Below are 26,085 nucleotides of genomic sequence, written 5' to 3'. Positions count from 1 at the left end.
TGTTTACCTTCCAGCTGGTCCAGCCTGGAAAAGGAGAGCTTTCTTAGCCTTGTTTATTCTATTTTATTTCATTTTTTAAAAAAAGAATCAATGGGTCATTTTGCAACGCTTTCCCTACCTCCCTCCTCCCTATCCATCCATGCAAAAATAAAAGTCAGAACTCATTATGCTAATTACAATCAAGCCTTAAAAAAAAACCACCTAAGTCACTGGAAACACCTAAAGATTCTTGTTCTCAGATTCTTAGCATATTAGCAATGAGCAGAGAATCTCAAAGGGTCCTTTTTTTGCCTGGCAGATTAAAGCACCCACCACCACCAATTTATATTCTGCTGAGAACTCCAACACTTGCCCGGCCAGCACCACCCAAAGAGATTGGCACCGCTGTTCAAAACCCACTGGAGTATGGCATAACATTCCACATACAGGGAGGGGGCAGGAATGGGGAGAGCTGACCAGAAGGGTTACCAAGAGTGTTTAATATTGTTATTTCAAGGGCTGGGATTAGGGAACCAAGCCAGGCAATTTTCACTGCATGAGCTGCAAGGAGAGAGAGGGAGGGAGAGAGAGAGAATTCTGTTCTGAACAAAAGAGTACAGAATACAGACAGAGCGGGGCAGTGAGCAGGTAGGACAAGAAAGGATGCTCTTTGTTAAATATTAGCAATAAGTGCATTGTTAAGGCAGCCGCCAAGGAAGCGCTCATCGTAAAGCAGCGCAGGAGAACATATGGCCTATCGATGCTGGGATTAATGCTGGCTTGCAAAAACAGCCACTCTGCCTATAACAAGTAGGAATCGCCTCCAGGCAGCCAGGCAGGGAATTTCTGGTTAAAGTTGGAAGAGCCAAAAACGGCTCGCAGGAGTATGCAAAAAAGGAAGGGGGAAAAAGGCAAGCAGACCAGTAAGTATTGTTGCTGCGTAGTAACTTTTGTCAATTTGTCTGCAAGGTTAGATGAATGCTAATATCGAAGAAACAAGAACGGTGGTCATCATCAGTCCATGTTCTTAAAACCTGATTTAGCTATCAGAAGATAGCGGCAAGAAATGGCATCAACTGAAAAGGCTGAAAGGCAGGGCATGGTCCTCTCTCAACTCCCAGCAGCACGGCCAGTGGTCAGGAATGGCGAGAGTCTGCAACCCCTAGAGGGCATCATGGTAGCTATTCCTGCTCTTGCAAGGGGCAAGGGGCAGGTTGGGCTCCTATGAGCATGGGAGAAAAAAGATGCACAATGGATGGTAGTTACAAGACTAAAAGGGTGGGGTGGGGAGCAGCAACGTCAAAGGGGCCAGACTGAATGGTGGTCGAGAAACCACACTAGTCTTTTTATCTGGCATGGGAACCATTGATTTACAATAGCCCAAATGACACCTCTCCTGAACTGTTGCATCCCTGTCCTTATATGAGCATCACTCCAGTCTTTAAAAACTGTAAAGGTAAAGGGACCCCTGACCGTTAGGTCCAGTCGTGGCCGACTCTGGGGTTGCGGCGCTCATCTTGCTTTACTGGCCGAGGGAGCCGGCGTACAGCTTCCGGGTCATGTGGCCAGCATGACTAAGCCGCTTCTGGCGAACCAGAGCAGCGCACGGAAACGCCGTTTACCTTCCTGCCGGAGCGGTACCTATTTATCTACTTGCACTTTTGACGTGCTTTCGAACTGCTAGGTGGGCAGGAGCAGGGACCAAGCAACGGGAGCTCACCCTGTCGCGGGGATTTGAACCGCCAACCTTCTGATCAGCAAGTCCTAGGCTCTGTGGTTTAGACCACAGCGCCACCCGCGTCCCTTAAAAACTGTAGCTTTTTTATTTTTGAGCTTTCATCGCAATTGCAGAAGAGTCCTTTCAGGAACAAACTCATATAATGCTTCTGCCTCATGTGGTCTGGAGATTGCAATCCGTGATAGGACTGGTGACTGACTGTGTGTAAACTCTACCTCTCTCTGTTACCTGCTTGCCTTTCTGCCATCAAGCTTCGCTATCCCCTTTTGCTCCTGTCCTGCTCTCTTCTTCTGTAGAGTTCTTGGATAAACCCGTTGTCAATTTCACCTCCAGGGTGGGAGGAAGGACAGGAAGCTTTGCTCATTACCCCACTGCTAAAAGGGCAAAAAGCAATCCTGGAATAGGGTTGGGGGCTGCTGCTGCAGTAGCTGTAAAAGAACTGCTCCTTTCCAATGGAGCTGGGTTTGCACCAGAATCTTCTCCCTTCTATAGCCCATACACCAGACTCCTCCAAGCTTTTTGGACCAGGGGATGAGTAGCAGCACAACATGTCCCAGTGATTCATCAGACATCAGACAGTGATTTAAATAAGCCTCTCTTTCTTTGTCTCTAACCCACCTAACCAGCCACTGTCAAAAGCAAAGGGGGGAAAAATACCTTTGAAAAATGTAATGTCAAAAAAGTCAGGAGCAGCAAGGGGCACTCTGGCGTCCATGGGTGCCACACTGAGGTAAGGGACGTGGTGGCACTGTGGTCTCTAAATCACTGAGCCTCATGGGCTTGCAGATCATAAGGTCAGCAGTTCGAATCTGCATGAGGGGGTGAGCTCCCGTTGCTTTGTCCCAATTCCTGCCAACCTAGCAGTTTGAAAGCATACCAGTGTGAGTAGATAAATAGGGACTGCTGCAGCGAGAACGTAAACGTCGTTTCCATGCACTCTGGCTTCCGTCACAGTGTCCCGTTGCACCAGAAGTGGTTTAGTCATGCTGGCCACGTGACCCAGAAAAGCTGCCTACGGACAAATGCTGGTACCACACCCCATAGTCAAATTCAACTGGACATAAATGTCCAGGGATGCTTTACCTTTATCTACACTTGGGATCCCACTCATACACCTTTTTTCCAGCTTAAAGCTTTTTGGTTCTATCTATATCTATCTAGACAAACCTAGACAGCATCTTAAAAAGCAGAGACATCACCTTGCCAACAAAGGTCCGTATAGTAAAAGCTATGGTTTTCCCAGTAGTGATGTATGGAAGTGAGAGCTGGACCATAAAGAAGGCTGATCGCCGAAGAATTGATGCTTTTGAATTATGGTGCTGGAGGAGACTCTTGAGAGTCCCATGGACTGCAAGAAGATCAAACCTCTCCATTCTTAAGGAAATCAGCCCTGAGTGCTCACTGGAAGGACAGATCCTGAATCTGAGGCTCCAATACTTTGGCCACCTCATGAGAAGAGAAGACTCCCTGGAAAAGACCCTGATGTTGGGAAAGATGGAGGGCACAAGGAGAAGGGGACAACAGAGGACGAGATGGTTGGACGGTGTTCTCGAAGCTACCAGCATGAGTTTGACCAAACTGCAGGAGGCAGTGGAAGACAGAAGTGCCTGGCGTGCTCTGGTCCATGGGGTCACGAAGAGTCGGGCACGACTAAACAACAACAACAATATCTATCTAAAATCAAAATGTTACTTTGCAGCTCCTCTTTACAGCACTGGTGCATACTGTATACTTAAGATGCTCTCTAAAGAAAAAGAAAACACTCTCTTGAATTTAAGAGGAACATGAGTGGTGGCAGGTGAAAAAGATGCACAGGTAAAGCTTCCTGGTATGGGGAAGAAGAGGGGGAGCCTCAATAGACATCACATTCAATGCATGGGAGCCAGCTCATGTACAGCTAGCAGGGAACAGAGCTGGTTTTAGCGTAGTTTATGCTAAGAGAATAAAATAATGATGTTTCTTTCACTGGCACCTTAGAGCTGGAAACAGGAATGGCTGAATCCTGGATTTAGTGCATGATAGGTTACATGGAATGAACAAGCCTTTTTTCTTGCTTTCCCCTCAACTTTTCCTCTTTTCAGATATTTAAATCATGGGGTTGGCTTTCAGTGAGCTTTCCAGTTTGGTCAATAAAAAAACTAGGGGAACCCGTTAGAAGAGCACGCACATGCAACCACTTGTTAAACCAGTTGCCTGCATTACCCCAATCTGACCACTTACCTACTTCCTAAGATTTCTGGCAATATAACCATCAAACACTCTTCTCAATAATTTAAGTCACGGCGAGGTGACCTCCAGGCACTTGTCTAGAGGTTTTGTGATGATGCCTTTTTGCAAAAATTGTAGGGTGGACCTAGGGTGGGATACTAGAATATTGCATTACTGGTAAGGAACAGCCACAGGAGACAAAGAGATTACAGAAACTACCAGTTTCCAAAATACTGATGGAATTTTAGTTTTCCAGGTGCAGATATCATTTCAACACCGAAGAGCAACCTAACATTTATTACCCATTTTCCTACAGTCTGAAATAGTGCATAGCCCAGTAGCAGTTTTACCTCCTGATCTTCTACTTAATGTGGAATGCATAAGGACTAGAAACTTGGTTATTTTCGATGCATGAATGGAAAAAGCAACACAGGAATCTGAGGCAGCAACTACATTTTGCATTACAGACATCAATGGCATGCAAAATTAAGACCTTCCTGCCAGAACTCTCCATTAAAATGCACATATATCACTCTCCTAAAACCTTCATGTTTTAGGTCATCTTTCATCCAGGCTTCCATGGGAGAAAAGGAAACCGATGGATTCTGCATTGTCCTCTATTTGAAGGCACACACACACTTCAGCTCTCTCAATCATTGTCTCTCCAAGGACATGAGGTCAGAGGCCATGTCCCTAGAGAAGAAGATGTTAGCCAATCACAGCACAGCACCGGCAAATTGTTTAATCACCAGAAAGCAGCCTGCCCATGCAACCTTCCTGGAAGAAACTGAAGGGCACAAGGATCAAGATGGGCTACTTGCAAGTGGAGGAACAGTGATGATTTTGCACTCAGAAGGCAAGTAGGTCCATCAGCAGCTATGCCTGCCAAAATGTAAGGCAGGCAATAAATGGCAGAGTTTGATTAGTTGCTAGCCCAGATGATATAGCAAGAAAAGGGCATGTTATCTCCTGAGAAGGATCAATGATAGAATTTTCTTCTGAAAAAAAGCAGGTTGGGACAGCCTCCACCCAGCTTTAAATTTAGATGTCTCTGGTGTTCCTTTGGTTATCCAAAGCTGTGCTGAGAAAAGTGTGCCATCTACTGGACACATGAAGAGATGACCTCTGATTGCTAGTTCTTTCGAGAGCACAGAAAATGTGTTGAATACAGAATGGGAGAGGGGCAAGGGAGAAAAAAAGAAGGACCCAACCTATTAATCTTCCCAAAATCAAGAGGCTTGATGGCAGTGGGAAAATGCAACACAATACTGGTCATGGGATGAGTTAGCCCAAACCAGATTGTACAGCAGTTCCATGAAACCTTGTTCATTTGAACGCGGGTACTCCAGACAAATCACAATCTGTAACCAAGGTTCGTCCTTGGTTTACTGCTCATGGTTTGCCTAGACCAGGCATCCCCAAACCTGGTCCTCCAGCTGTTTTGGGACTACAACTCCCATCATCCCTAGCTAACAGGACCAGTGGCCGGGGATGATGGGAATTGTAGTCCCAAAACACCTGGAGGGTCGAGTTTGGGGATGCCGTGCCTAGACTCTAGAGCAGTGGTGTCCAAACTTTTTTCAAAGAGGGCCAGATTTGATGAAGTGAAGGGCCGTGAGGGCCAACCAAAGGGCCAACCAAGGTTTTTGACCTTTTTTATGATTTTACCCCAAAGCTGTTGACCTTTTTTTAGGATTGAAGTTGTTGAGGGTTTTTTAGGATTTTACCACAGGAAATAAATTGCCACAGGGGCTGGATTAAACCAAGTGGCAGGCCAGATTGGGATGACTGGGTGTGGAGTGAAATGGATGCAATTTTTGCTTTACCCATATACTCAGGTGTTCACACTTAGCTTAGTGTTATATGTCAAGCGGGAAATACAAGATAAAGTAAAAGGAAGTGGAAGATAAGGGAAAGAGGACGAAACACTCTGTATGCTGGTGCTGTGATGTGGTGAGTGGGAAAAAGCAAAGACGAACAAAGAACTTGTTTGAGTAGATACACAGTGGATTGTGCTGTAAGTCCCATGAAGTGCAATGAGACTTACTCCTAGCCTTGCCCAACCATGTTTGCTCCAGGTGTTTGGCACTACACCTCTCATCAACCCCAGCCAGCAATGATGGAATTTGTGGTCTAAAACGTATGGCAGGGGATGAGGTTGGGGAAAGTTGCTATATAGGACTGCAGTGGTGGGTGCAATCCTATACTGGTGACTCCCCACTTACGCGGGGGTTACGTTCTGGGCCCCCATGCGCATAAGCAAAATGTGTGTAAGTGGAGAGCCTCGTCACAGCAGGGAACTAGGGTGATTCTTTCTTCTTTTACAACAAAAACAGGCCAGAGCTCTTCGGAACCCTACGTAAGAGAAAGCAACCCATATTGTTCCTTTGCCTCCAGATTGCCAGAAAGAGCAGGGAAAAAGTGTGTCCAAGCCCGATGCAATGTAGCTTCCCGTCCAACGGCTGTTGAGAGGGTAGTGCAGCAGCAGTGATAATCCCCGCGAGCCATTTTGGAGCCTATAAATTCTTGTTTTAAAAGTCTTTGAAACATCGGGCTCTGGGGAGGGTCTCCTCACAAGCCATGAGGACTTTCCAGCTCTGACCTGCCATTTCCAGATTTGAATTTATTTAAATCGATTGACTGATTTCCCAGCGCCACACATATACAGGTGGGGGGCGTTATGTCTGTACCCAGTTTTCAGGAATAAGCTCCCTTGAACTCAATGGAACTCTCTTTCAAGTAGATATGCATTAGACTGTGCTATTAGTCTTCTACTTATCCACCAGCCCAATAAGCCAACCACAAAATGAACTGTGACTTGCTATTTTAAACCCACCGCAATAGCTGTGCTTTTTTGTTCTAGTATAATAAATTGTTAAGAATTTAGTATTGTATTGATCCCTGAAATGGTTTGCACTGAGACAGTGCGGTTTTTATTATGTATTATTTGTTGTACTAAGCTTTATAGTTACAGAGTTTTGTATTTACACTGGTTGGGAACTTACTTAGAGTGCAGTAATTGCGGACAAACTTGACTTGATCACATTAGCTCTAACCTTTCATTGAAAATTATTCCCCGTTTTACTTAAATTTCTCCCACGAGTACACTGGCAAAGCAGACTCCACCATTACTGCAAGGGCGGAATGCCTTGCAGTACAAAACCATTGTTAGGAACACAGGAAACTGCCTTGTACCAGGTCAACACCACTGGTCCATCTAGCTCAACACCATCTACACTGACTGGCAGCAGTTCTCCAGGTTTTCAGACAAGGTACTCTCCCAGCCCTATTTGGAGAGGCTGGGGATTGAACCTGGGATCTTCTGCTTGCAAGGCAAATGCTCTTCCACTGAAATACACCCCTTTCCCAGTATCATGTTAGCTGTGAAAGAATGCACCTATTGATGCCTTTGTCCTTGGAACAGTTAGCTTTTAGGTGCAGTCTAACGATACAGTTAGGGTTGCAGGTGGCACTGTGGGTTACACCACAGAGCCTAGGACTTGCCAATCAGAAGGTTGGCGGTTTGAATCCCTGCGACGGGGTGAGCTCCCGTTGCTCGGCCCCTGCTCCTGCCAACCTTCGAAAGCACGAAGTGCAAGTAGATAAATAGGTACCACTCCGGCGGGAAGGTAAATGGTGTTTGCATGCGTTGCTCTGGTTCGCCAGAAGCGGCTTAGTCATGCTGGCCACATGACCCGGAAGCTGTACGCTGGCTCCCTCAACCAGTAAAGCAAGATGAGCGCCGCAACCCCAGAGTCAGCCACAACTGGACCTAATGGTCAGGGGTCCCTTTACCTTTACCTAACGATACAGCTACATTGGGGTATGAAGTCTATAGATACAGGCGTCTCCCCAATTATGCAGGGGTTACGTTCTTGGGTACCGGGCGTAAACGTGAAATCGTGTATAGTCAAAACACCATTGGGTTCAGTGGCGGGTGGGACTGAAGAATTTCCCAGATGTCCGCCCCCGTTCCCAACCCCTTTTTATTTTATTTTTATTTTTGCTAAGTGCGTAAAGCTGATTGCACACAAGTTGAATGTGTGTAAGTGTGTGTGTTTGTGTGGAATCCCTGTACTACAAGTCACAACAGAACACTCCTGTTGCAAAAGCCATGGTTTCTAGATCAGGGAACCAGCCATGATCTGACTTAGTGTTATGTAATACCAGAGCTGATGATTTGTTTTGCTCCAGACAAACCATGAGATGTAACAAAGGTTTGCTCTTGGCTTACTGCTTGTGGAGGAGCAAAAAAGCCACAATTTTCACTCTGCGTACTCAGGTGCTTGCTTGTTTACACTTAGCCATGGTTTGCCTTAGCACTGCTTGCAAACCGGGCCATAGTAAACCTTTACATTTCTGACAGGAAAATGTTACCAAACCCCTTAGGTTACTTCTGGAGAAAGAACTGCATCATCTCTCTCGTACAAATAGAACAGCTTCTAGAGATAACAGATACAACTACTTCCACCTACTTCATGACAAAGTGAGGTGCTCACACATTATATACTGTACCTTGTTAAGGGTATATAATCTCAAGGCAGCGTGTGATGTCCCTGTGTGGTGTCCCTTCTATTTGGACAATCTTTTCCTCTCTCTCATTCATTCACAGGGATGCTTACAGAGCTCTGATCTGTGGAGAGCTAAAAAATTCTACAGGGCTATGGGGTAGAGCAGAGAAAGCGCTATTGGGCCATACTGGTTTGTTGAGGTAGTGAGGGAGGAGGACAAAGAGAGAGATGTCACAATGCATTCTAAGCTCCTTCCATTGCCTTATTCCTTTCCAGAAGACCTTGACCATATTTACAGCGAAAGCACCAGACGGGAGACAAATCCGTGGACCTTCAAAACTGACTTAGTTTCTTATACTGGTCTACTTTGGATATGTCTCACCTTTAAAATAATAGAACTCTATTAATTTCCATTCCCAATCACCCTGCATCTTTTGCCAGCAATCCATCAAAAGCCACCACTGCTCCCTTGTCTTAGGTAATAGGAAGAGCCCATATGAAACAGAGCCTATCTAAAATAACCCCTCTCCGCTGTTTAAACATTGACACAATGCTAGGCAGCTCAAACCTTTGACATTTCCTGTTTTGATCCCAGTTCCTCACAGGGGTTGCTTAAGGCACCATCGCCTCCCATCTACAAAGCTACTCTCCTTTCACAGGCCTCTGCTGGCAACAGACAGACAAAGAAATCAGATCAAATCTTTACTTAGGGTTATAAGCCGGTTTTGATACAGGCAAAGGCATAGAGCATCAGTTAAGCACAACAGAAGCATCAGTAAATGCATAAAACCATAATAAAAAGCAAGGTGTACATAGAAATTCTGTCTTTGTGCTTGATGTCAAGGTTGTGCTCCTTAAGATGGATTGTCCTCCCGCTATTGTTAACAAAATGGAAATGGTGAAAGAAGATCATTTTTGCTGCACAGTTTGTCCAATTGTCCTATTTGATACGTGTAAGGAATGTTCTTTTATAGAACTGGTGGTTGATCTTAAATTTTACCACCTTCCTGGGGGTGGGGGGGAGATGGTACAATCCCTTAGCTTCACTTCCTTCCTGGGTTTTTATTTTGTCCTACAGGTGCCTTTGATGATGCAGATGTGCCTCTCTCTGTTTCTGACATAGCCTTATAATCTCACTGAAATAGGCCCATTTGGTACATTTGACAGCCTGTTACTGTATTCTATTATCCAACTCAATCCTTAATTCTACACTAGGTGCAAGGCAAGCTATTGACAAAGGCATACAAAGGAGTCAATGAGTCTGTCTGGTGTAAAAAAACACAGGCACACAAACAATCGTTGGGACCTTAATCAATTGGTTATTTTAACCTCACTCACCTTGGGTCACATAGCATGGATGGAGCTAAAATGACTTAAAATGCAGCCTATGGACAGATTGGGCAATTAAGATTGGTTTGCAAGTTTGGCATGCCAAATGTACCCCTGGGCTCTCTGTTTTCGATATATTAGTCCTACACAGCTACCTTTCTGGAACTGTGGATTGCTTTATTTCAATCAATATGCTGACTGAATAGGTGACAACGTCGGAGATAATCCGATTCTATAAAAAGAACACAGACTGCATGAAGTAAATCCCATGTCACCATCATACAGCAGAAGCCAATTTCGAAAGCCTGGTATTCCCTGCTCCCTACGCTTGCTTCTCCATCCATTACATACCTATGGCTCACAACTGCTCTGCCAGTAATTTCATCTCCTGCTTAATTCTACAGAGATCTCAGCCGGCACCAGCCTCCTAGGTGAATTGCCACAACAGCATGATGAAACATCCCAGACTCAGTTACTGCTTGCAGTCCCACAGACACTTGCACACTCCCTGCCCAATAACACAACTGGACAAGAAAGCAATTTAATCACCAGCTCCCTAGAAAGCAGTCGAAACAGAAAGGGCAAGAAATATGCAAGCGTTGCATCAAGCCAAACCCCGCAGAAGCTGCCTCTTGAGGATTCCACGTTTTTCCTGGGCACATGCATCCCTCCCGTCCCAAAGCTGTTTCTTAATTCCTGCTGTTAACAGAGAAATCTGAGGGCTCCCTTGGACAAAAAACAAGGACACCAGCCAGGAATACCAGAGCAAAACAGCAGCCAGTAGGCTTGGTCTTTACTGAAGACTGTCACGACAGGACTCCCAATTCCTGCAACATTGCCACTAGAAAGAACGGGGGGGGGGGGGAGCTATATTACTTATTACTAGGGCTGTTGCCTGACCAATCAATAATATTACTGTCAATAAATTGATTAGCCAGTCCACTAACTCTGCAGATGAACAACGCACTAAGCATGAAACACAAAGCACACTTTCTTTCTTTTAAAGAAATGCAGTGCATGTTCTGGCAGGCATCTATTTTCCTTTTAAAAGAAAAATGCTTCTAAAAAGCCACCTCCAATTTTACGAACTGTACTTTTATCTTTTTTAATAAAGACAATCAGATGTTCAATTAACAGGGGTCACATTTTTGAGTGGCCAGCATTTTAACTTGATTACACATTGCAGCCCCGCTTGTTAAAAGACAGGTGGAAGTTTATTTTGAACTGCTGTTTATTTTGAACCAGGTTTACCAGCTCTGCAGCTGCAATGTGTGCTATTTGGTGTTGTGCTTTTCTGTACTCCACATGCTATTAAGGGGAGTCCTTGTTCAAATAACAAACCAGAGGGCCAGGCAGCGTCTGGAGGAGAACCAGAAAACCAAAGGGTGTGCTCATAGCACTGCACACACACCCAAAAACCATCCCAAGAATCCAAGATTGCTATATGACAGGCTCCACCTCTGTGCATACAATGAGCATACAGGATAAACCTTTAAACATGCACATATGCCAATGGTTAGCTACCAAACTGAGCAGCAGGCCAGCGCTGAGAAGGGAGTTGATGAGCTACCCCCTCTCACTGTGTAGGAATGCCAGAAATTTCATATATGATGCATAAAGGGGTATAATGCGGCCACTCCAAAAATAACTCGCTGACAAAACAGGGATCAACCTACATATGATGGAACAAGAAACTGCTGCTTTAATCTTGTAATGTTTTCCTTTAGATTGCAGTTTGATTCATCATCTGAGATATTGTGCATCATGGTTTTGATGCCTACTTCCTTGGGAGGGTTTTGTCCTGGAAGGTGGCATAGATAGCTAGATATCGATATAAGTAGAGAGATATATAGCTTCTGGCCACCCCAATCTCCACTGCAGAGTTTGAGATTCCAGGGGTCTTGGCACTTTACCAGTGTCCGTGTTTCCTTTGGGGGAAAGAGAGACTTCAGTATTTTTGTGAAATACAGTTTATTTACACATATTTACATCTGAGTCTGGATGGAGAGAGGGTTCCGAGCATCACATCTCACGAGGGCCTCGCTCGTCACGTCAGTGCAGCCCTGGTACAAAGGTAGCCCAAATGTCATCTGTATCTCCACACAGCTTCTCCATGTGTCAGCCTGCATGGCCACTGGCTCCATCCTTCTTTCTGCCCAAAGCCTTTCCTAAAATGCAACCCAAGCCTCGTGCAAAAAGGACAATTTTTTCCTGTGGTGACATCATGCCCCCTGTAACCCTGGCAACCTCCCCTTCCCAACTCTGCTATTGTCTTTTGCTAACTAACAAGTAGCTGGGGGAGGGACTCCACCCCCCCTTCTTGTGTGACACTGAATGTCCCAATGGCTCGCCTTTCGTCAGGGTAATGTCAGTGCCATCATCTGTTTAGTTCTTTCATGGCACCTCTCTCAGCCAATCTCCCGAGAAAGCTGGCTTGACTTATTGTGAAGGCCCTGCTAAATCCATTGAGCCAACGCCACATTCAGTAATTTCAGAGAGTAATTGGGGGAATCTGGCACCCAGAATTTCAGAGGATCCTTGCCCCCTGCAAACCCAGAACAATATAAAATGAATGAGGACAGGATACAACTGGAAAACATAAACTGCATCCTGCCATGAAGGTCACAAAGGGGAAAGATAGAAGCAGCCCAGGGGCCTCTCAGCTGGAGCCTTACATCCTTGCAGAGGCAAAGACCCTTTCCTTCCTCTTGGAATCTCCTAATAAGGCCCTAGAATCAAGACGGACAGGGCTTAAGGACAACATCCTGGCTCGTATGTTCAGCTGCATGAAAGAAGCAATATGTAAACTGGGCAATCCACACCAACACAAATATGTGGAGGCCTGGATTAAGTATCTTCCTCACTTAACAGCAGTAACAGCAAAGGGCTGGAAGAGGGAGACTCATGCATATGGACTGTGTGGCATATCCAGCTCATATATCAAATCTCCCCCGCCCCCATGTGACTGCAATAACGTAGTCTCTTTCCAAACCAGGGCAAAGCAAGATGATATTCTGTACAAAAAATAAATGGGGGCACCAGGGGACTGCAGATTTGTGTTGATGACATCCCTGTAGCTACTTATGGGGAAAGGATGTCTCTCAGCATCCAACCCTGCTGTTCTGCTCACGCAACAGACTCCCAATTGTGCAACAGGACTTTCCCTTCCTCTCCTTCCTCCCTGCCCCATAGCCCCGCCCCTGCACCCTCAAAATCTACTTTGGAGGGTTGGAAGTCCCTCTGCCGCCTGAAATTTTGGGAGCATGAAGAGGGAGGAGAGGGAGGGGAAATCCCATGGCGTGAACAAAACTCCACTTGCAAAGCACCAACCACACCCTGTGTGCATATTGACAGATGCACTTGGAAGCAATAGCTTGGACTATCAAACAACCAAATGTTGAAGTTAATTCAGTGCAAGAGGATCTAGGTTTGAAATTACATGAACGTCCAGCTGTTTTCATCCATGCACCATTCCTTCTGGAGATTACCTCTGAGCAGCCTCTCAGTGCAGTCCAGCAATATTTAACTCACTGTTGGACTTCAAACTTCAGGCCTGGAAAGGTATCTAAGCCTGTGTTTTAATAAAGACCTGAAATCATCATCATAATCATCCTGTACAATTTTACTGGACTTGCCATGGGCTCAAGAACATTTACTGAAGCAGGGATTTGTATACGAGCTTGAAAGAGAACGATCAAGTAACTTATATTTAATTTTTAAAAACCTTTAACCACATTTATAACAATAAAAAGTAAAGTGAATAAAAGGTGAAGTAAACCAGAAGTGATTTTGACATTTCAGCCCTGAGAGATGCGTCATTGTGCAATGTTAGAAAGGAATGGGACAATTGAAAAAGTGTTAAAGATGTTATCTTTTTACTTCAGTCCTTTCTTGCCAGTATGTAGATGCAGACATCTGTGCAGCCTAAAAACTGTATTGTGTTTCAGCTGAGACCCTCGAAGCCTGATGAAAAACCTGGGAGAGCCTTGCATATGGTGTCTAATAAATGCAAAACCTAGTTCAACTCAAGTTTGGCTGATTTCTCTGGCAAGCTTGTTGGGGCTTAAAAAAAGAAGCTAATGTACAATTTATTTTAACTGTATTTTTATTTTAAGGAAGGAGCGTTTCAGAAAAGTGAGTTCGAATCGTTTTATGTCAATAAACAACTCTCCCAACCACCTACCCACTCCCTCCATCCCACAGCTTGAAAGACCTCAGCTGCTCTGTGTAATCCTCCAAACGTGTTTACTAAGAATAACATCCACAGATTGCAGTATAGAATCATAGAACTCTAGAGTTGGAAGGGACCCTGAGGATTATCTAGTCCAAACCAGCAATGTGCAGTTGTCCCATATTGGGATCGAACCTGCAATCTTGGCATTATCAGCACCACACTTTAACCAACTCGGCTATCCAGTAGGCATGTCTTGAACAGCAACATCTTCTGGAAACAAAGAGAAATCCTTGACTGCCTTTATTCTATAAACCACAGCCCACAGAACAGGAATGCTGCCTGTTGACAAGCAAGCATCAAAAAGCACACGGGATCTTGGAACCATGCAAAGTTAACAGCTTTGAAAACCAACCTTCTGCAAGTTTAAATATTTTCTCATGTGCCAATTTGCAATATAACTGAAAGGCCACACGAGGGCACCCTCCCCACACAATGAGCGGGCAAAACAGTGTGCACTGCACTAAATTGGAGAGCTGTGGCTTCAGTCACATTTTATTGATAAAGTGTAAATCTTCACCCTAGAAAATCAGCCTTGCAGTTTGTCACAGAATGGTAAGTTGTATAAGATCTAGATTTTGAAGCGCAGGAACAGGAAGACATGGCAAGCCACTCCTGTACAACAGCTCTAGAGGAAAGCAGAGAGAAAAATCAGCCTGGCAATTTATAATCTTGGCAACCTAAATTACATGGATAGTAGCACAGCCAGCCTCAACTCCAAGACTGTATCCAGGGTACTGAAGCACACAACTGAGCTCCTCTTTCATCCATCTTTCAGACAGGTAAAAGTTGTCTTGGATATACAGGTGACGACCATTTCGTGCCAGGGTTCTGTTCCCAGCCCCTGTGGGCATCAGCAAAGCCCATATAAATGTGCCCTGCCAGCCATTCAGTCCCCATTCTGTCTTCTTCCAGGTCCAAATGGACCAATGTGTTGGCAACTGCATGTCAATTGGACACGGCTAAAACGGTCGCTGCCTGTAGATAACATCAAACAGAGAAGCCCCCAAACTGAAAGCAGCAACTTGCTGTAAGGCGATGTTGTCAGCCAGCTAAAAGCTATTCCTTACATGACATGAATACTAATAAAAAAGACAGGTACATACATTCAGATCCATATTTAAGTAACATCCTGGTCATCAAAGCAACTTATACCACGGCTTGCAACTACACCTCCGTTGCAGCGGGTATCTCAAAACAAGCAGGGTCTACCATCTCAATGACCAAATGGGGTCTCATATGTAGCGACTACTGTCAACACATGTCACCACAGTTGGACAGCTAGTGGAATCCAGGGCCTTCACCTCTGAGGCGCAAAAAAATAGACTGTAATCCTATACACACTTATGCAGCAGCAAGTCACACTGAACTCAGTAGGACTTCTGAGTAGACATACATAAAATCACACTACTGAGAGTAGTAGAGTGAACGGGCAAAAACTGGACAAATAGTTGTTCTACAACTGGATAATCTTGCTCCTTGATTACTCCGTAAAAGGAGAAAAGGAACACAAACTCACCTGTTTTCATTAACCAGGAACATGGAGCCAACATTCTCCACCAGGGCTTCACTGATGGGTGAGAGGCAGAATGGAGAAGAGAAGGCATCAGAGTCCGAGTCAAATGTGCTGTCCCTGCTGACATCATCGGCAGACAACTCCAAAGAGCCCTCGTCGTCCTCTCCAGTCTCCAGGTGGCTCTCCAGCCCTTCTTCCACTGACTCCTCCAACCGGTTGTGCTCCTCCAGAGAACTGATTGTCGATAAGATACCTGAGTCACTGTGGGCAGGCTGAGCCGAGCTGTGGATGCTCTCCGTTGCCAAGCAACCCTGGGACAGCTTCTCCCCTTCCTCCGAAGGGCAGCTGACGTGAGCCACATCCCTAACCAGCTGCGACACGGTCAGAACGTCTTCTTCATCCTTTGGGGTCACAGCTCGCTTCTGCTCGGAGGGGGAAGCCTGCATAGTGGCGCCAAAACCCTGAGTATGGCGGTTACGCTTGCGGGGGGCCTTGCGGACCGGGGAGCTCTCTGGTGTAATGTAGCGGAGGGCCTCCTCGTCCTGTCTCTGAATTCGGGAATTTGGGACCCAGGCCAGGATAAGCGTGGTTCCAAGCAGCTCATCTTTCTCCATGTACAGACACAAATAGCCTATGAAAGAACACAGTGCCCCAGAGTTACAACCAAGCCCCAACTTCATGAATGGCAGGTATCCTAAAAGGGTGCTGAGCACTCCAGTTTCCTGCTACCCCTGGGACTCCTCCCATCATCACTTGCCTCTTGAGCAGCTCTCTCCTAAGCCCAACTTCTCCCTCCTCCCCTAACCAAACCCAATTGCTTCATCCACTGGAGCAATGTTTGGTTGACTGAGCATCGTTCTTGACTGCATTTTACTTTCCAGCTAGTATCTACAATAGCTCGGTTTGGGATCCAACAGGGCATTAGAGGCAAAAACATAGCCAACTCAATCAGCACATCCAAGTCATTTTTACATCTGCTAGAGGGAACACCAGAGCACGCCTCTGGCTAACTGCAACCCAAAGTATAAGTATAAGTCCTAGAAAATCAAAATGGGAAAGGCCACCATTCGGTTATGGGTTATCTGCCTTGATTACAAAAGGTCCAAGGTTCTATCCCTGATGGGAAAAGCTCCTGCCTGAAACCCTGGAGAGTTGCTGCCATGCAGAGTAGACAATATTGAGCTGGATAGACCACTGACTCTGACTTGGTATTAAGGCAACTTCCTAAGATCATCACTTACTGCTCCAGAGCTCATGTCAGGCTGGAATCTAGTTGAATTTCAGGATGTTACTAAAGCAGGGGTGGGGCAAACATTGTTTAATCATACTACCCCCCCTAAAAAAAAACCCCTATTAGTGTGGGGTAGGGAGTAGAAGAAGAGGAGTTTGGATTTGATATCCCGCTTTATAGGGGCTTTGCCCTGCCAGACTTAAGGTTGTACTATGAAGCCGCAGCTTTCTGCTGGCTAAAAGATTGGCTACTTCTCGAAGACACTGACGTGCTGGACTTGGAAGGTTTTAACAACGCTTTTGGTTGGCATGCATACTTATGGTATGACAAAGTCAAGATCAATAAGGCCTTTAAGAACCATATTGTCAGGAAAGCAGTATTTAATGTCTGGACAAAATACAAAGACTTATTGGAAAATAAAACTCCAAGGTGGCTTTCACCTCTGGAAGCTAAGGCCCGAAAAAGACCCAATATGGAAGCCGATTGGCCAAAATATTGGGAAATATTAGAAAAAGATGGAAATAATTGGAAATTGCATAGTTTGGAGAAAATGAAGGATAAAGTGTGAGACTGGTTACATTACGCTCAGATTAAAGAAGTGTTTAAAAATGACAAAAAGTTAGGGTTCCAGGTGGAGAAATCGAAGTTGGAAACAGAGCTGTTGGAACCTAAGGCTAAGGTACTTTCAAGAATATATAACTTGCTGCTGAAATGGAATACACAAGACGAAATGGTTAAATCGGCTATGATAAAATGGGCACAGGACATTGGGCATAACATTATGTTTGAGGACTGGGAAAGGTTGTGGACCACTGGGCTGAACTTTACTGCATGTAATGCTTTGAAGGAAAATGTAATGAAAATGATATACAGATGGTACATGACCCCAGTTAAACTTGCCAAAATATACCATTTGTCTGATAATAAATGTTGGAAATGTAAAGAAAATGAAGGAACATTCTTTCACCTCTGGTGGACCTGCCCTAAAGTGAAGGTCTTCTGGGAAATGATATATAATGAGCTGAAAAAGGTATTTAAGTATACCTTTACTAAGAAACCAGAGGCCTTCCTTCTGGGTATTGTCGGCCAGAAGGTGTTAAAGAAGGATAGAACATTCTTTATGTATGCAACAACGGCAGCAAGGATACTTATCGCTAAGAACTGGAAAACTCAAGATCTACCCACACTGGAAGAATGGCAGATGCAGCTGATGGACTATATGCAACTGGCGGAGATGACTGGCAGAATTCGAGACTTGGGAGAAGAAAGGATTGAAGAAGATTGGAAGAAATTTAAGATTTATCTACAAAAATATTGTGATTTAGTGGAATGTTAATGAGGATGCTTGGTTAGAAATAATTGGCCACCACTAAATTGGATTGAAAATTGACGATAAATAAGATTAAGAGAAACAAAATTTGTTGGAGAATTGTTATACTATATCGAATTGAGTGGTTATAAATTTGCAAATAAGATGAGAATTTGCTTGAAAAAAACTTATTAACGATGTAAGTGGGAGCGGGAGACGTGAGGAAGTCCAAAGAAGTTATGAAATTTTGTCAAAACAAAGTAATGTTGTTTATTATTTTTGTATTTCTTTTATAAAAAACCCTAATAAATATCTTATAAAAAAAAAAGATATCCCGCTTTATCACTACCCTAAGGAGTCTCAAAGCAGCTAACAATCTCCTTTCCCTTCCTCCCCCATAACAAACACTCTGTGAGGTGAGTGGGGCTGAGAGACTTCAGAGAAGTGTGACTGGCCCAATGCCACCCAGCAGCTGCATGTGGAGGAGCGGAGACACGAACCCGGTTCCCCAGATTACGAGACTACCGCTCTCAACCACTACACCACACTGGCTCTCACTGGTAGAAAAGGATTGGCTCCTATATTACGCTGTTTTCTTCTTGCCCCAGCATGGTTACCAGCAGCTTTTTGGAGGAATGAGAAGAGATGGAATTTTAACTGGGAAAAAGACTCTAGTGGAAAAGGGGGAGCTCCCCTTGTTTTTTAAGCTTTTAACAAATATTGGGAATTCCAATCTTGCATCCTGTGCAGTTTAGCCCTAAGAGGAGGGTCTTTTTTTACAAAAAAAAACCTATTAATTCGCCACCACAGACACTCTGATGTGTTACGTAAGAAATAATAAAACATTAGGAAGATGAGAAGGGAAGAACAAGGAATATGAAGTGGACCCTCCATAGCAACTTTGAAACAGGATTGAGAATAAGAGGTAAGAAGTCAAGGGAGAGGTTTTATGGAGCAATTAATGCTTACTGAGAGACTCTTCTGTGCACAAAGTGTATCCCATAGAACTTTCCTTAACATTAAGTCCAGCATCAAAGTTCAAGGTGCTGATACCGCTGTGCAAAGCCTTATACCGCCTGGGACCACGATACAGAAAATATCATCTCACCCTATGTATACGCAACTGATCACTATGCTCTGCAGGAGTAGCAGAGCCTTCTACAAACACCATCTCATCATGAGATTCATTCCATACCATGTAGGAGACGTTAGTGTTACGGCACCCACCTTCTGGAATTCCATTACCTGTCAGACAGATGCTATCTCTATGAACTTTTTGGCACCTGTTGAAGACTTTCCTCTTCCAACAAATCTTTCAAGTGGATATTTTTATCCCAATATTGAACCCAAAACTACATTTAATAGCTGTTTCATTATTGAAGCTTTTATTGTTAAATTGCTTCAAGATTGTTCATGGGGAGAGACTCGTAAACAAAATGAGATAAACCAACGCAACAAACCCATGTCTCCAGCCTGCCCTCACCTGGGTGATGCTCCACGATGCCTTGCAGCATCTCAGGTGGGTGGACACAGACATTGTTCTTGGAGTAGATAATCCCCCCATCCAAGACGGAAGACGAGCCGCCACCGCTGCTGCTGCTGCTGGCATTTAAGGTCAGGAGGTCAGATGCTTTCGAAGAGGCACGGCGGAGGAGTCTTCCCAGAGACATTGCCAAGGGAGTGTTTCCATTCTCTGTTGACTCCACTTAAGCACCTAATTCAGACAGTCAAGTCTGCCCAGGGGGAAAGGAGAGAAAGTATCAGAAAGAGAACAACAACAGGTAGAATGGACAGAAAGACACATACTGCTTGCCTTCATGCAAAAGGAGGTGAAACCTTGAGTGCAGTATGACACTGTCTCAGTCACATGAGATTAGTGGGGGGAAATAATACAATACTTGAGAGAATAAGAAAGTCTTTGTTAAAAAACAAACAAACCCCACTCCAACACAGTTTAGGCAACTACTTCTAGAAAAAAAAGTGTATGCTGCCACAGCAGATTGGTTAAATATTTGTGGGACGACAAGGCTTACGGTTGGTTTTCTTGCAACACTAGAAATGGAACCTGTAATTTGGAGTTTCTTTTTTCTCATTCCGAAGTATTAAAAATAAATGATACTGGATTCTAAATTCACAGCTTTTGGTCACAGATTTCCAGTGTCACTTTTAACACTACAGTGGTACCTCGGGTTAAGTACTTAATTTGTTCCGGAGGTCCGTTCTTAACCTGAAACTGTTCTTAACCTGAAGCACCACTTTAGCTAATGGGGCCTCCTGCTGCTGCTTCGCCGCCGGAGCCCAATTAATGTTCTTATTCTGAAGCAAATTTCTTAACCTGAAGCACTATTTCTGGGTTAGCGGAGTCTGTAACCTGAAGCGTATGTAACCTGAAGCATATGTAACCCGAGGTACCACTGTACAGTTCTTGTCTGCAGTTCAACAGAGAGCTGAGGTGGCCCAGAAAAAATGAGGGAACACCCCCTCCCAAAAACCCCCATCCTCTTTCCCTCTCCATACCACCTTAATATGTAACAGCAGAGGGACTTTCTTCAAGAGCTATGCAATCACATTTTGGAACAGAAGCTGTCTGAAAAGGAGGATGAATTTTAGCTGAGAATGCACCAGGTATTTTCAATAAGCATTTCTGCCATCATCACTTATTTCCTTTGGATCTCTGCAGAGTGATGTTGGGAACACCTTGCCCAGGAGTGCAATTTGGGAACTGCTGTGGCTATTGTTTCCTTTGTAGCATAGTGACAAGCCTCTGTATACATAGCCTCTGACTCCTCTTGAAAATGGAGCTTGTCCAGCAACACATTCCTGCCATCACCAGCTTCAGATATGAACTGGCTCCAAAGGTCCACCAGAAAAAAACAAGCCAAGGGAAAACTGATCCCACTCAAAGCCTCCCCTCCAAGCACAGTTGTTCCTTTTTAGTCAGTACTCTTTGTTCCGAGGGTCAGCTTAACCCGGTCTGGTTTCTATGGTCCCTGTAGCAACACCTGGATATAACAGGTGAGGCATCCCCTGCAATGCCAGATTCAAGTGCTTTTAGTCTGTGCATGAAAAGACAGGTAGAAAATGAAAGAAAGAGAAATATCAGGAAGCAAGCCTAGATCAAACCTTACTGTGTGCCTGTCCCCCTAAATAATTAACAGGAAAGCAGACCGGGGGAAATGCATGCATAAGCTAACACATGCAGATCCAGGAGAGAGACAGTCAGAGATGCACAAAGGAGAGAAGGAAGGAGGAAACAAAAAACGGCAGATGCACTAATAGCAACAGACCTAAAAATCACACTATATAAAAGCCAAGAAGCTATTTATATACACAAATAGTTCACTTTCTACCTGTTCTTAAAATTATGGCTTTCCCCCCCTTCCTTCTAGAACATCTCCCTTTGCACCTTCTGCCAACCCCATTACCTAGAGAACATGGGTTTTCCTTTCCTCCACTGGAGCAGCATGTATGTACCATGGGAGGGGAGGCAGGACATACGTCTCCTCTAGTATTAAAGCAGAGGCAGTACATTTTTGCAGTGCTGGGCTGGGAGGACAGCCTCCTCCTTCCCTAGTGGTATGATCTCCACACACAGAGAGAATGTGTTCATCTGCCTGCTGATATGTATGCATGCTACATGTGTCGTCTGTGTGTGTACTGTATATGCATGAATGCATGTTGCGATATGTATGTGTGAAAACATGAAAATGAACATACAGTGGCCATGCCCACCACCACCGGCATGCACCTCCAATGCGGTCCTCAGGCCAAAACAGGTTAGCCACTCCTGAATTATAGTATAGCATCTAGATCAAGGGAAGTAATAGTGCCACTGTATTCTGCTCTGGTCAGACCTCACCTGGAGTACTATGTCCAGTTCTGGGCACCACAATTCAAGAAGGACACTGACAAACTGGAACGTGTCCAGAGGAGGGCAACCAAAATGGTCAAAAGCCTGGAAACGATGCCTTATGAGGAACGGCTAAGGGAGCTGGGCATGTTTAGCCTGGAGAAGAGGAGGTTAAGGGGTGATATGATAGCCATGTTCAAATACTGTATAAAAGGATGTCACATACAGGAGGGAGAAAGGTTGTTTTCTGCTGCTCCAGAGAAGCGGACACAGAGCAATGGTTCCAAACTACAAGAAAGAAGATTCCACCTAAACATTAGGAAGAACTTCCTGACAGTAAGAGCTGTTCGACAGTGGAATTTGCTGCCAAGGAGTGTGGTGGAGTCTTCTTCTTTGGAGGTCTTTAAGAAGAGGCTTGACAACCATATGTCAGGAGTGCTCTGATGGTGTTTCCTGCTTGGCAGGGGGTTGGACTCGATGGCCCTTGTGGTCTCTTCCAACTCTATGATTCTATGATTCTATGAATTAAAGCCTATTCCATCTGTACCATGCACCTGGCACTACAATGGCTGCAGCACTTCCTTACTAGGGTTCAAGTGAGGAAGCATGTTAAGGAACTACACAGATTTGAGAGTAATTTGCCAGAGGGCAGCTCTTAAGATGCTGGTTTTCAGAAAGTGCATCCCATCATCCTTATGGAGGAGTATATTCCTTAAACATTCTGATAAGGTGACCCGGTTATTTCACCAAGACATCTTTGAAATTTCACATGCTACTCTCCACTACTGCCAAACACACACTTCCAGGTCAAACCGGGCTCAAAAGCTCTTTGATCCATGTATATCTCTCGTCTCACTGAAAAACGCAGACAAAAAGAAGATGCTCACACTTCTGAGGAGAGAAGCAAAACTGCTTGCAGCCATGTTGTTCCCCTGTATTGTGCAGCAAGCCTTGTGTATTGTTGAGCTTGTGTGACAGTGTCATGATGTAGTAGCGTCTTACTGGCAGAGTCAGGGAGCAGCAGATGCATCCACGGGGGGGGGGGGGGGAATGCAAAGGCAGCATTTCCTCTGGAAGAAAGAGGTGGGGGGGGGGGGAATCTGGCCTGCTCAGGCACAAACTCACATGTTTTCCCAGCTATTTTCTCCAGGGGCCTGAAGCAGCAGTAGATTGACCCCCTTATGGAATGAAAATCAGCCTCGCATTATCACCAGCTTTTGCTGAGCAAAAGCAAAGCAGCTGTTGAACATGAAAATGGGGGTTTTTTTGTTTGTTTTTTTGCCCACGATGAGGATCTAAAAGCAAACAAACATGCCACCTAATCCTACACTGAACTTGATCTCTCTTGCTACACACAAAGGGTGTTGTTCAACAGGCATAAGAACCTCTGAATGACAGTGCTTGGGAAACCCAAGACAGCATATGACATGAACATTACATTTCAGAGAACACAGGGCTTATCAGGCCGGGAGGAGAAAAGTGGTTGCATCAACTCCAAGCCATTAGGGCCACAGATAAGCAGTAGTGGACCTGCTTTTCCTGCAGAAGGTCCCAGGTTCAGTCTGGTCTCTCTAGTTTGGGCAGGTGAAAGACCCCTGTCTGAAACCCTGATGAGCTGCTGCCTGCTACAGTAGACCAGCCTTCCCAGCCTGGTGCTTTTCAGACATGATGGACTCCATCTCCCATAAGTCAAAAAAAGCATAGCTTAATGGCCATGGGCAATGAGAGTTGCAGTCCACCAACATCTGGAGGCTGGGGAATACTGGTACAGGCAACACGGAGCTAAGTAAACCAATGGTCCGACTCTGTGTAAAGCAGATTCCTGTGCTCCTATGAATGTATCAGTGGGCACAGCATGGTTGCTCTGCTTCTATGGTTAATGCCACTGCATCCCAGCAATGCATAACCTTCTTTCCACATGGCTCAGACGTGCATCATGTTTACAAAACACAGAAGCAACGTACTGTATTTTTCCGTGTATAAGACTTTAAAAAATAGTAAAAAACCTGGGGTTGTCTTGTACACAGAACATGGGCATCTGGAGGGATTTTTTAAATATTTAAGCATATATCCGGGATTTTGGCTTGGGCGGGCTGAGGCAGTTCCTCCTGCTGCCTCCTGAAGCGCTCGCTGGCTCGACCACCGGAGCGAGAGCAGCTGCCACTGCAAACTGCCTCATCACCATCATTTTATTTATATGCTGCCTTTCCATAGTTAAAAACAATGCTCAAGCCGACTTACAACATGACAAGATTTACATAATTTTAAAAAGTCATAAACAATAAATAAACCACATCTAAAAAATACACAACCAAGTGGAAAACAATTTCCACATGAATCAAAATCTAAAAATAAGAATGCAGCATTAATATCACAGCTGCCTCTCCTTGCTCTTTCCTCTTTTTCCGCTTCCCCTCTCAAACTCCCACCCTGCCCCCAGCCCACTCACCACCTTCCTCAGCTCAGTTAGCTTGACGGCCTAGCCTGGCCCACAGTGGGTGCTGCCTTCCCCTGGCTCTTCCTTGGTCTTCTGCTTGGAAGCCTCCTTCCCCTCACTTCCCTGCAGCAGCAGCTGCCACTGAGGGGGAGCATGCAGTGCCCCAACCGCTGCCTTTGATTCTGCACCACGGAGCAGCACTGCATGCACACCTCATGCTGGAAACTTTGAGGGTGATCGCCCCCAAAAAGATCAACAACATGCTGCCACCGCTCATCCAGATTTTCACTTCTGGCTTAGGGTTTTGTTTTCTTAACTTTGGGTTCAAATAAATAGGGGTCATCACATACATGGAGGCATCTTATACATGGAAAAGTATGGTACAGCGGTACCTCGGGTTACATACGCTTCAGGTTACATATGCTTCAGGTTACAGACTCCACTAACCCAGAAATATTACCTCGGGTTAAGAACTTTGCTTCAAGATGGGAACAGAAATCGTGCTCCGGTGGCGGGCGGCAGCGGGAGGCCCCATTAGCTAAAGTGGTACCTCAGGTTAAGAACAGTTTCAGGTTAAGAACAGACCTCCGGAATGAATTAAGTTCTTAACCTGAGGTACCACTGTATTCTCTTTTGGGAGGTGCACAGCATGTCAACAATGTAAGTGCACACAGTTCACCTGAACTGTGTAGGAGGAACCCCAGAGTAACATGGAAGTGACTGCACTGCTCCAAGTAATGCGCAGAGCATGCCTACACTGCAGGTTCTGAGGACAGACATATTCTTGGGGCATATTCCCAAGTAAACATGATGCAAGGCCTTGGTGCAGACAGGAGATTAGTGCTGTGACATCACTCTCTAAAACAATTCCTGTTTTAAATCACGTAGTGCAGAAATTTCAGGTTTGGAGAGTCCAGTTCCTCATGTTTGGAAACAGCAAGCAATTTGTGAAGCTGGCCCTTCAGTGCTCTCCCCCACCTGTGATGCAATCATGTGCGGTGAAATAAAATCCCAGCTGCCTTAAAAAAAAATAATTGCTCATAGGGCTCATGCCCTATTAATTTCCTCCCACACTCAGCTGCTGCTGCTACTGCTGAACACCTGTGCTGCAGCCCACAGCGTACTTCCAGTCAGCTACTGGCTACTTTCATGGGCAATGCCCCTGGAGGCAGGCAGCAAATGGATAACTCCCAGGCCTTCTCATCAGCAAAGAAGTGCCTGGGCCAGCAGAAACAGTTGGCTGCTTTCTTCTAAGGCCCAACCCTTTTGAACAAACAGCCGAAGATCCTGTTGGCAGGGCTGCTCACTTGCTCCAGCTGCACGTTTCTTCTTTATCAGAAAGAGGAATGGCTTTTGGGAATGGTCTGGCTGGGAGGATGGATTTCTTATTGAAGACTTGGCACAGTTACAAGAACCCAGTAATGTTTGAAAGGCATGCAAGGCAGCATGCTCCCTGCAGCAAAGCACTGAAGATTTATGCAACGCCCCAGCCAACTATGGGAAAGTCAGAAGGGGGGGATGGGAAATGGGAAATATAGATATGCACAGCTCTTCTTAAAATTTCCCCATTACAAAATTAGCACAGAAACAAAGAACAGTAAGAGAAAAGATAAAAAGGACTGTGAAAAGCACGGGGGCAGATGTGTATAAGCAGAAGATTCAATCGCACACAAAGAATTAATATTGCAAACCAATTTATTTTGCATTTCTCTAATCAAGACGAAGGAGTGTGGCCATACCATTAAA

The 26,085-nt window shown here is 45.0% G+C and overlaps 1 protein-coding gene across 19 annotated transcripts in view; it reads right to left on the bottom strand.

The window, feature by feature from the left end:
* The window catches only part of TBC1D16 (TBC1 domain family member 16), a 60,867-nt gene that overhangs the window by 24,144 nt on the left and 10,638 nt on the right, over positions 1–26,085 (bottom strand). For 12 of the 19 annotated variants that reach the window (XR_014561327.1, XR_014561329.1, XR_014561330.1 and 9 more), the window contains exons 3-4: positions 19,536–19,785; positions 15,516–16,143 (exon numbers count right to left, since the gene is read on the bottom strand). Coding sequence is in view for 15 of the 19 variants with exons in the window: in XM_083727476.1 (XP_083583602.1) it covers positions 15,516–16,143; positions 19,536–19,722 (815 nt within the window). In the remaining 4 variants the exon portion in view is untranslated. Of the gene's footprint in view, positions 1–14,516; positions 14,625–15,515; positions 16,144–19,535; positions 19,786–26,085 lie in introns of all 19 variants that reach the window. The other 7 variants (XR_014561328.1, XM_083727479.1, XM_083727472.1 and 4 more) reach the window with 1 other exon arrangement.

Source organism: Podarcis gaigeae, assembly GCF_964106915.1.
Source record: "Podarcis gaigeae genome assembly, chromosome: 2".
Classification (NCBI taxonomy): domain Eukaryota; kingdom Metazoa; phylum Chordata; class Lepidosauria; order Squamata; family Lacertidae; genus Podarcis; species Podarcis gaigeae.
Note: the sequence above shows the minus strand (reverse complement) of the source record. Positions and strands in the feature narration are given on the sequence as shown.